A 12,500-nucleotide genomic window follows, 5' to 3' on the forward strand; every position below is an offset into this window, starting at 1 on the left:
TTGATCCAAAAATCACACTCTTCTGTCAGTCCAATTATTCCAAAAGGCACAGTGAATGTATCAGTGGACTAAGACAAAGTTAAGGCCACATCACTGCGTCAAAGTTCAAGGCCGACAATGTTTCAGAAATAATGCTTGTGTGAGCATATCCCTAAAATTATACGTCAGGTGACACAATCATGTCACCGGTACTGTACTTGTAGGGCTACATTTAACCAGGTACAATCACAAGGATTATTTATCATCATACATGCTGTAATGTAGAAGCCAGTCTTGTCCAATTATGTAGCTGCCCCTAAAAATCGCAAAAAAGCTTATTTGTGTTTGTTGTCCATCATATTCATTATTAGCGACTCTTTGTGCGTGTGTGTTTGTGTCCACAGTTACTAGTGTCGGTGTGTGTGTGTGTGTTTGTGTCCACAGTTACCGGTACCAGTGTCGGAGGCATTGCCCTCAGAGGACCTTTGAGGACCGGGACAGGGGTGTGTGCCAGGGGTGCCCGTCCCAGTGCGCCGACTGCCGCAGCAGCACCCTCTGCCTGGCCTGCCAGCCAGGCCACTTCCTGCACGGTACAGTTAGCCCCCCCTTCTCTGCCAGCCAGGCCACTTCCTGCACGGTACAGTTACCCCCCCCCCCCCCCCCCCCTTCTAGGTTTCTAACTGGAGGAGCATTCAAGCAGCGATCACTCGATGTATTTATCTCTTATTGATCTTCTAGTGGTACCACTGCCATAAACCCTTCATGAAGAGTTCCATTGCCCTTTTGCAGTGGTACCACTGCCATAAACCCTTCATGAAGAGTTCCATTGCCCTTCTCTGGTTTTTGAACTGCAGGAGAACTTGCAAAGGTGGAGTTCTTGACTCCAGCAAACTGGATATTTTCTGCTCAACAGAAATGAAACATGACTCTCCTTCCTTCTGTTCTCCTGAGGCAATGTGTTGATTGGCCCGAATAGTGAATGGCTCAATCCAGGGATCTTTGTTTGTTTCCTACTTACATAGCCGAGATTGCGCACGAGCACTGAAAATGTATCAAATGCTCTGATGACCGTGAGTTGAATGTAGCTGATTTCACATGTTACAGATTACAATTGAGGACTTTACCTTTTAAATTATGATCTATTAGGGCACTGCTCTATTTTGGCCCTAGCACTGCTCATTCAGGTCACAGCTTGAGCAGTGGCTCTTTCATTTGACTGGTAAATTATTACCGAATGTGAATGTGTTCAATGCAAAACAGCGGAATGAAGAACATGCATAAAGGGATGGCTAGAAAGGCCATCTTTAGGGTAACTATGATGTTACAGTGATGTTGCCAGACCCGTATAGATGGATAGATACAGTAGATCATTGCCACCCACTCTGAGGGATATCTAGCTCTTGTTTCCAGTTTCAGGTCATTTGGGTTATTTTTTCATGGCTGGGCAGCTTGACGGAATGTGGAGAGAGAGAGAGAGAGAGAGAGAGAGAGAGAGAGAGAGAGAGAGAGAGAGAGAGAGAGACAGAGAGAGGGAGAGGAAGTGGGATGATAGATAAACTCAGAAACAGAAAGCAGAGGGTTGGAATCCATTATCACTGGAGGTTGTGATTAAGTGAAGCCTAAAGTAGCTAGACATTTGTGTTTCAATGGGTCTGGGGAAAACAAAATGCATAGATGGCATCATATTTGTTGGTGTATAGATAATGTGTCTTTGTAGGCTCATTATATAGCCTCATAGGCCTATAGTCATGGTCAGCTCTCAGTTGGTGAGGCTAGTTACACCCATGCACAGGCAGCCTTATTTATTTTTATGAAATTGAAAATTCGCAGGCTGAAAATTAGTTTATGGTTTTGCAGATTTTGTATGGGGTTATGGCATTATGGGTAGTGGGGTTATAGTGGCCTACTGTAAAAAGTGTATAACAATCCATGACATTTGAGGTGATCTGTAGTTGTTGATCAAATGTTAGACAATTCTGCTCTCTGCTGGTTACTGTAGGTATTGTACTTGAGTTAGCATTCTATTTGTGGGGGTTTTGTAGACATGCAGTTGTCTGGGCGTCCAATAGGCCTACTACCAGGCAGGGACATGTCCTGGATATTATCTTCATCTGAAACAGCACTGGCACTGGGATGGCAAGAGCAGAAGCCTGTTTCTTGTTCAACAGTTGGCTGACATTAGCCTCCCTCGGTGGAATGTTTTGACATGCACTCAGGCATACCGGTGGTTTAGCATCAAAGTCTAGTGACCGTGAACATATCCTAAGGCTATACTATTAGGCTTACTGCATTGTGAATGACACATAGAAAATGAGCAATGGCCTGAACAACAATGTAGGCCTAATGTCATATTTATGTCTTAATTTATGACATGCTATGGTACTCCTTGCTTTCATCATGCATTCATTCATTCATTCATTCATTTGTCCTTCCTGTGTGTTAGGTTTTGACTGTGTGAAAGAGTGTCCCGAGGGCACCTTTGGAGATGGCGGCGGGTGGCGTTGCCAGTCCTGCCACACTTCCTGCCAGTCGTGCCACGGCCCACACATGAGGGACTGCGACCTGTGCCCAAGTGGCAACCTGCCCGTTTACGGCCAGTGCCCTGTACTCACCTGCCAACAGGGACAATACTTTGACGGTGAGTGCAGCAAAACGCCTTCCGTTCACGTTGCTCTCATGCCAAAGTTCATTGCACCAACCCCGGTTCGCCGATCGCTCTGCTTTTGTTTTACTGTAATTAGCCTAGGCTACGCACAGAGTTTTGGTGGATGCCATTCTCTTGGACGCCTCTGAAAACAGTGCCGTGTTGCCGAGAATCCGAGGTTTTAGCTCAACTCAAAACATAGATAGATAGATAGATACTTTATTGATCCCCAAGGGGAAATTCAAGAGACCCGAGACTGTTGCACATAATGTCGACTCGACTGACAAATAGAGGCAACCCAAATAAATACAATGTCTAAAGTCAAAAGACAAGAACTAATTCCTAAATTAATTTCCGCTTCTGCGTTACAGTTTTTTTTTAATACAATTGCTTAAAAACATTTCCCAAAATAGGCCTTCTTTTCCCACCAAACTTTCTACAGTAGTTATGCACACGCAGGTACACCTCTGGGTAGTCATGCAGGGCACAGACACCTCCAACACTCATCACCCCAACCTGGCTGAACTGCTGAAATTACTTACACACCAGGGGCCACCAGGGGCCACCAGAGTCACCCTACACACACACACACACACACACACACACACACACACACACACACACACACACACACACACACACACACACACACACACACACACACACACACACACACACACACACACACACACTTTGTGTCTTTGTGGCAAAATTATGCCATTTGGCTGCCGGACTACTCACACTTAAAAAAAAAACAAAAAAAAACACACACATTGATTTACCAAGTAAACATATTTCTCTACCTCAGACACAGAAATATCAGATAATGTCTCCTCTTTCCGATCTGAAGGCACTATAGCCTACTTTCTGAAATACACATCCATAAACCAACCGATTAAACACAACCACTGGATGTGAAAACACTTACGTGCTTAACTATAAACTCAACAATCAGTCGGAGAGAAATAAGTCCTACAAGTAATATAAAGGTCTTATGTGTCGTGTGTAGTCAGTATATTCTTGGATTCTGCTACTTGAATGTGGTGTTGGAAAAACAGGCCCTGTTTTCAAAATTGTGTGTAAGAGATTGAAATAAAACTGTAATCTTGTCAGATTTAAAATATGCAGTGTAGTTTTGTTCCAGAGAGGACTACTGATGGCAAAATATAGCAATAATATTTGTCTTTTTGTTGTCAGTGTTGACATTATGAAATTACTTTCTTTAAAAGGAACTGACAGTGAATGCCATTACTGTGACGTGTCATGCAAGACGTGTTTTGGTCCAAAGGCTCTAGACTGTTCATCATGCTTTACAGGTAAGTGCACAAATGGGTCATTTAGAGGGTTTTAGTCCATATATAATACTGTATATCTCTGTTGAAGGATACAAACGTTTTCAAGGCGTCAGTGCAGGATAACTCTGGGGAAAAAAACACTTAAGAAGGGACGAGACTGGGAAATACTTAAAGAAATAAAACTGCAGGAAATATTAGTGATTGTACTGTATGTGTATATGGCATATTATATGCATAATTGAGGGTTTTGTTGCAAATACAGTACACCAATTTCTAAAAATATTCTTGTGTAATTTGTTTTGCACTGAATAGTCATGACACTTCTACATGATTGCTTGCCTCTTATTGAAAGTTTCTGATGTTGTTGCACAACTGTAACACTTTTTTGGGATAAATAACTTGACTGACCCAGGTAATAATCAAACAATATGCTTCAAAATAAAATACAAGTTAGGTAATAATAATAATAATAATAACTAGAATGCATTTCCCGGTGGGAAAGTGCGAAGTGTGCTTGCTCAGACGCGCCACGACAGCACCCGGTAGGAGACACGACCGCTTGTCCTCAGGTCAAAGCGCCAAAGTTTGGCCAAGACGCGAAGCTGCTTCGAGTTTGCCGGCGTTGCCCTCGATTGCCGAATTCTTACACTGACCTGACAAGTTGCCTAGATTCATCAGTGGTATGGCCCAGAGCACCTCCAATGTAAAAATGTAGATGTCATCCCAAAGACGTAAAGAGATATGAGCCAAAATGCATTTTTGCTAATTGCGGCGCCCCCTAGTGGCCAAATTACAACACATTTACTGAGGCTACTTTGGATGGTGTCCAAAATCATGCCGCCAAATATGGTCTCAATACCTCAAAGCGTCTCCGAGATTTGACCTCACTTCCTGTTTGGACACTTCAACATAGAATTTGATTGGCTGTCAAGGGCTAACGCTTTGATGTATGAAAATGAAATGTACACCTCTAAGGTCTGTAGACCTTGTGTTGAATTAAGTATGAGTTGTTCTCGTGTAGCCAGCATGAAACACGTAACCACTGAAGGAAGGAGGGAGCCTAAGGAACTAGGCATGTTTCTAGAACAAATACGAGTAGCCTAATGTTATAGCTATTCTGTTATGCGGGAACATCCGCAGTTTACTCACTGTTAAATAAGTTGCAATGTGTTATAGCCTCAAATGGATGGTAAAATAAACAGGACGACTCACCTGTTCAAATGATGTAATAGGATAAAATTTGGTTTTGATATGTCAAAGCAACCAGGCTGTTACTGGTTAACGTTTCTGAATATGAAATCGATTTTGGATTGGTTGCATGTGATAAAAGCTGTGCCATTTCCTGTCCAGACAGCATTCATATTCAGAAATACTGTACACCGGCAACAAAGACACACACACACACACACACACACAAACAACTCTTTCAAACAGAAACGTCAGTCCGTTACATCTGCCTCTTGTCCACAAACTGCATGTCGCTGAGTTGACCAGCAACGAAGACTTTCACATAAACACACACACACACACACACTTACACACACACATACACATCACCCCCTCAAACACAAATATCTGTCTGTTACGTCTGCCTCATGTCCACAAACTGCATGTTGCACAGTTCACCCACATCTACCCACAATTCTTTGATTTATAAATAACCCCACCATTAAAAAACTGCAATGTGTCAAATCTTATTATACAACAATTGGGTTCTATGAAGCGGTTTCTTTGTTTCTGATTGGCCGAGAGACGTTCCATGAGTTGAGATATCCCACGATAATCCACTCGGACTTTTCACAGCTAATAATAAATCACTCCGCGATACAATGTCAAATTGTCAAGTGTAAACCGAACTGTCACGTTGCATCCAAGCTGAAATACAGACGCTCAGAACATAGAATATGACGGAGGTGGATATTAGCTAGTTGGATGGCATGTAGGCTAAGTAAAATAGTGATGTTTCAAAGCTAAAAGCATGTCCTAACCAGACGCAATGCGAGCTAACGTTTATTAGGCTAGATTCTACATTGCTTGACAACGGGAGAGATAGAACTAACGACTGGCTTTTGGCCATAGCAACGTGCTTTTAGAACTAACGACTGGCCTTTGGCCATAGCAACCATCCATTTAGAACTAGTAACGGCAGTTTGTCCTGCATGAAGTAGAAATTTGTGGCGGAGAGAAGTTAGTTCTACAAACAAGACAGTTTTAGCGATTTAAACGTTTACATGATAATGGGAAATTAGCACAAAAAAGAAGTGGTAGAATTGTTGTATAAAAGCAATATAGCACTCGTAATCGTGGGTTGTTGTTGGATATTCCCACGGGTGTTGTTCGGCCGTAGCCTCGAGGCCGGAGGCTACGGCCGAACAACACCCGTGGGAATATCTAGCAACAACCCACTCCCACTCGTGCTATATTGCTTAAATATGTATATACTGCATGGGCAATTCCATGCAAAACTGTCAAGTCCATAACCCCACACAGCATCATACTATGATGTGGATGATGATTTCTTAAAAGTTTACCATTTCGCTCTTCTTGTTTGTACAACATATTCGATGACATTGTTAACATAATCATTTGCATTATATAAATGTAACCCCCTTTTCCACTCTTATGTCTCAACATATACTGGAGTCACATTCATAAACATAAACAGGATCCTAGGTTCTCAATTTGCTGGACTCACTTTCTACCATAAAGTTAAAGAATAGTAATAACAGAAGAAAAGGTAAGAAGGTGTTGATGGCGTGATTAACTAGTGTGGTCCCTCCACTGAAGAATTTCTATACCACTGCCCTGATGGAAATATGTAAATCCTCAGAAATGTCAAGTGACTACAGTTACTTCTACCTGCTTTGATATATCATTTCATAAAAAGAAATTTGGCCATAATAATTATATTGCAATTATATCAATTCAAGTTTTCTTTGCAGCACAAACAACAATAGGCTACAGTTTACTTTACTTCAGGGCGTAATGTTAACAACTTCGTTAACATTAAGTTTGTTTGTTTGTTGTTCTGTATTTACAGCAGAAGGCAGAATGCAGGTGCACGCAATGGATATGTTTTTAAAGAGAGTGCATTCGCTTCCACATGAACCTCGGAATGTGCTGCACCAGAACAAAGACACTGAATGCTATGCTTTCTATCGTGCGTGTGGCTCGTTTTTCAGATTTGTTTGCTAAATTTAAAAAAGCCACACAATTTAACAGAGTCGCTCATTCTAGCCTGCAAATGGTTAAAGTGATGCTAGGGCCAGATGCTGCATAAGAAATGGAAAAACTCCACTGACCAGTTGGCCTTGCCAGTTGATCGCTAACGTGAGATACGTGGATGATGAGATTTCAGATCATTTTATTTGGCAAAGAACTGGACAATGCTACCGGAGATGAGATGTTCAGGGTAACAGAATTGTTGCCTGCTTTACAAATCATGAGCGTACAGGGGAGCTACATCCGGTGCAGAACTGAAGTGTTGAATTAGCTTCCACTATTAAAGTAGCTATAACAGATGTGGGAGATGGACCAGTCATCTAAAATGAATTGTACGCGTCGCGAACGGAACGCTTCAGTTACGCGTCCAGTATAGCTTTCCAGTTAAGTTAGCAGGGATATGCGTAGTTTGCACTGACGGGGCAGCATCGATGACAGGTCAAGTCAAGCTTCATAACGAAAGCCAAGCAGAAAAATCCTGCCATGGTAGCGACACATTGAGTGTCGGAAAACTCTTAACTGTAAAAAAAAATATATATGCCCCCGACCTTGCTTTGAATCAAGTCGTAAAAATAGTTAATTATAGCCTATGTTAAGTCACGTCCCCTTCAAACACAATTACCCTATCCTCTGCAATGAAATGGGTATCCAAAATATCACATATGTTAAAGGCCGTATTGCAAGGTTTGCATTATTAAACAAATTTGCATTAGGTACTACTCATCTAAACTGTTATCCATTGTAGGCCTATTTGATGTTGCAATGATTTGAGGTTTGCAATGATTCTTCTTTCCCCCTCAATGTACTCTATTGCGTCACGTTGGGGACCACTGAACAAGCCCCCTTGAGATTGACATGAGAGAGGAGTAAAGAGAAACGGGCAAGACACGGTTCAGCAGTAAAAAGTGCAGATTATAGATAGATACATAGATATATACAGATATCCTAGATAGATACAGTATATAGACATATAGATATATATCACGTCACATTTTGCTGGTTGGGGGTGGCCTGACCAGCGATCACGCAGTCCACCACTGCAGTTTACATGGAATAGCACTGCCTTGCCTAGCCTACCACACGCACCTGCCATACACAGCTTACTTTCTCCCTGTCTTGGTAAGCCATACCCTGACGGTGTCAATGACAATCAATCAGGAGGAGTAGTTATTGAAAATAATCACGCTTTAGACATGACCAGCCTACTTGGCAGCAGCTTGCAACAGGGGGATTCATAGGTGGCACATAGACCATACAGCTAGCATGAATGCAAATATTTTTAGATCTTCTGACTAAGTTTACTGTACTTATTCAAACGACATCAGCACCACTGCCACTGGATATAAAGCAAACATTGACTTTCACTTGGTGCTTCATTGACTGTAAAAAAGTGTAATAATATTATCTATGCACTGCCTGATGTAGACTAGCTTGACTTGCTAGCTCGATGAGTTGCGAAATGATATCAGCAACACGTACTCGTTCCATATTAAACTTAGGCTACAGTTAACATAGTTTGGCTTTCCAGGCTACTTGGACCATGCATTTAATTACCTTTCACTGCCTTCACGTCTGCCAGGCTCCAAACTGTCTTCATAACAGCAGTTGCAATTCAGTATAAACAGCCTCGGTAAAGTTAAAACCAACTAGCGATGCTAGTCGCGATTAGCATTTGAACTGCAGTTAGGTAACCTACCCTCATAACTAGACGGCTTCCCAGGCTACTTGGACCATGCATTTCATTACCTTTCACTGCCTTCACGTCTGCCAGGCTCCAAACTGTCTTCATAACAGCAGTTGCAATTCAGTATAAACAGCCTCGGTAAAGTTAAAACCAACTAGCGATGCTAGTCGCGATTAGCATTTGAACTGCAGTTAGCTAACCTACCCTCATAACTAGACCTCTCAAATTCCGAAAAATGCATTAAAATAACATTGGACTACGTTGTTATTTTTGTTAAACCTTAGGGTGGCTATGATATAAATGGTGTAACGAAATTTGAAGTGTAAATATACAAACTTTATGAAAGTGTAAGCCACATCCTTTTCCTACAGGAATACATGGAAAACATAACCCCATAACCTCCATAAGGAGACCTCCCCAAATTCAGAAACATTTATTAAATTGAAATGGACAACAACGTTATCTTTGGTAAACTCTTAGGTGGCTATGATATAAATTATGTGACGAAATTCGAAGTCTAAACACACTTACTGTTGAAAGTGTAACTGCGATTTCCATAGGACTACATTCTAATTAAAATCCTCGTTGCCTCACGCACACCACTCTACTTCCGGTATTTCGCCTGCTTTGTGGGGGTGTCATATGATCCTCTGAGTGAAATACCCAGAATGCTCAGGTCAATACAAATGATCCAAAACACACCGTCACTGAGAAACATCGTGTGATTGTCTACTATATATAACAACTGAACACACATTGTAGTCAACAGCGAGTAAGTCCGTACTTGTCCCTCGGGACCATGGCATCTCTAAGAATTACCCTGTCTCAAGGTGAGACAACGATTCGGACAAGCCTAGAATGACACCATTGGTGTACCGTTGTGGACCATCCCATGTCAGTCAATCGAGGATTGAGTAATATCGAGTTTGAAATCATGATGTCATTGAACTGTATGCGTCAGACTTGAAACAATGCTGTGCTGTGACATACACATCAGTACCTTTTACAAGAATGGCAATAAATAGATTTTTTTTTTTAAATATCAACATTGTATCTTAAATCACTCTGAAATGTCCTTTTGGCATGACCTAAAGCAATTTAAGATGAGCTATTCCGATTAATAGTATACATTCACCAACACTCACGTTTTTGCTAATTATAGAGCCATCGACAGACCAAATAACACCAAATTTATTGAGGGTGCTTTGGATGGGGTCTCATGTCATCCCACCAAATATGGCTTTCATACGTCACAGAATTTCCAAGATAGGCCCACTTCCTGTTTGGCGGCTTCGCTCGCTGAATTTAATTGGTTATCACAGGCGAACGCTTGGACGTATGAAGGCGAAATCAAGGCGGTTGATCCGCCTTTGTCTGTAGATCATGTGTGCCAAGTTTCATGACGATCGGATAAACTATGCGGCCAGGGTAGCTTTACTTTGACTTTGGACAAAATTCAAAATGGCGGAAAATCCATCATGGCGGAAAATGACATCATATGGTGCGTTGGAATCGGCTGAGTCAGAGGATTCCAGTGGTATAAGTTTTATCAAAATCGGCCATACGGATCAAAAGTTACGGGCATGAACGTGTTTTCCATCTTTGACCAGTTGGTGGCGCTAGAGCGTGAGAGTGGCGAGCATGAAACCTGGTGGTGTCAATCAGGGTAGTCTCCTCTATCAGCATACCAAATTCCATGACTTTATGTCTTACGGTTTGGGCTACAGGTGGAAAAATGTGTGGGCATCAGCGCTCAAAAGTCGCTTTTCCATTCATTCCTATGGGGAAAAATCGACCGGATAAACTGGAATAACGGGAGAACGACAAGGCGTATCGAAAAGCTTTATACAAGCCACCATCCTCGCATCAGGACGCACGCGTGAGAAGTGGAACGGCGTCTCTAGCTCCAAATCCCTAGGACAAGATAGGGAGACAAAAATGTTCCGCAAGATAAATAAATTTGATAATAATAGGAAGAACAATAGTGTGCTGCTTTCAGCAAGCACACTAATAATAAAAACGTTGTTACGTGACTCGCAGTGATTGAACACTGTAGTGTTCATGAACTATTTATTTTTCTTACAATGGCCAGTTCTAAAACTGGCAACCTAAATGCCTCTTGGTTATGAGTAGGCTATGGCAGTTTAATTGGATAGGGCCTAAACTTAATTTATTGAAAGTAAACTGACACATAGCAGTACTGTAGAAGGCTGCATTTCTTGCTGCAGTTTATTATTAAAACCAACTTAACACACATAAATCACACACTATAAAGACATAAGGCTATATTCAAACATTTGGCTGTCAAATTTATAGCCGCTGTCATTTCTGCTGACCACTAGATGTCACTGTGATGTCTTCGATGCTTTTGATTCCTCTGATCATTTTGCGATACAATCAGGAAGAAACTTCAGTTCAGAGGCTTCAGAAGGCTTCGTTTGTGCATCGCTAACTTAATTTCTCAGAACAAGAATAGACTGTCCAGTTTCAGACAAAAAATGGCCATTTTGATAGTAAATCGAAAACACACAAATGCTGATGCTCTAGATACTCAACTAGCTCAATTATGTGTTAACATAATTGTAGAAGGGTTTTCTAATCATCAGTTAGCCTTTCAACTCGATTAACTAACACAATGTACCATTAGGACACATTAAAATACATTCAATTACAGTAAAAATCAGACATTTTCAGCTAGAATAGTCATTTACTACATTATGTCTGGACTGTATTTCTGATTAATTTAATGTGATCTTCATTGGGAAAACGTGCAAAATAAGTAGACTACATCTCTAAGTGACCCCAAACTTTTGAACAGCTGTGTTCAAAGCAAGTAGACCAACAGTTTGTCCATAAATCTCTTTTTGCTAAGGGCCATCACTCTTTCAAACAACAAGGGTCACACATTTTTCCAAGAAAAGTACACTCAATATGAAGCAAGTTTGTTGTAAAGAACTATGTCTCCCTTCTTCCCTTCTTTCTAAATGTTCTTGTGTAAGTGTTGCTCAAGCAAGTCTGTTTTCCTGTTCCTTTTCCTGTGTTATTTCATAGAATAGAATAGAATAGAATAGAAAAGTATAAATAAACAGTATTTAGGTCGGGGTCTAGTAGATAGGAAATAACACAGGAAAAGGAACAGGAAAACAGACTTGCTTGAGCAACACTTACACAAGAACATTTAGAAGAAGGGAAGAAGGGAGACATAGTTCTTTACAACAAACTTGCTTCATATTGAGTGTACTTTTCTTGGAAAAATGTGTGACCCTTGTTGTCAACAGCTTGGCACCTTCTTCTCATGCTGGTCACCAACCTGGCTACATTCTGCTGTGGGATGGCATTCCATTCCTCGATAAGGATCTGTTGTAAGTCAGTCAACCTGGTTTTGTTGGTGACTCTGGCACGTACAGCATGCCCAAGCTGATCCCACAAGTGTTCACGGCAGGCCATTAGATCCTCTTCACTCCCAAATTCTGGAGGTACTCTTTGATGATCCCAGCTCTATGGGGGCGAGCGTTGTCATCCTGGAGGATGGCAATTGGTCCCATATTCTGGAGATATGGAATTGCCACTGGCTCCAGAATCTCATCCCGGTATCTAACTGCATGATGATTGCCTTCAATGATAACAAGGTCTGTCTTTCGAGTTAGGGAGATGTAGCCAGGTTGGTGACCTGCAT

The 12,500-nt window shown here is 41.5% G+C and overlaps 1 protein-coding gene across 1 annotated transcript in view; it reads left to right on the forward strand.

Moving 5' to 3' along the window:
• Positions 1–12,500, forward strand: part of LOC134094284 (proprotein convertase subtilisin/kexin type 5) — a 56,835-nt gene that overhangs the window by 11,924 nt on the left and 32,411 nt on the right. Inside the window, exons 5-7 of the mRNA XM_062547760.1 lie at positions 424–569; positions 2,423–2,617; positions 3,853–3,939. Of these exons, the coding sequence (XP_062403744.1) occupies positions 424–569; positions 2,423–2,617; positions 3,853–3,939 (428 nt within the window). The remainder of the gene's footprint in view (positions 1–423; positions 570–2,422; positions 2,618–3,852; positions 3,940–12,500) is intronic.

The sequence above is a fragment of the Sardina pilchardus genome, chromosome 10, assembly GCF_963854185.1.
Source record: "Sardina pilchardus chromosome 10, fSarPil1.1, whole genome shotgun sequence".
Lineage (NCBI taxonomy): Eukaryota > Metazoa > Chordata > Actinopteri > Clupeiformes > Clupeidae > Sardina > Sardina pilchardus.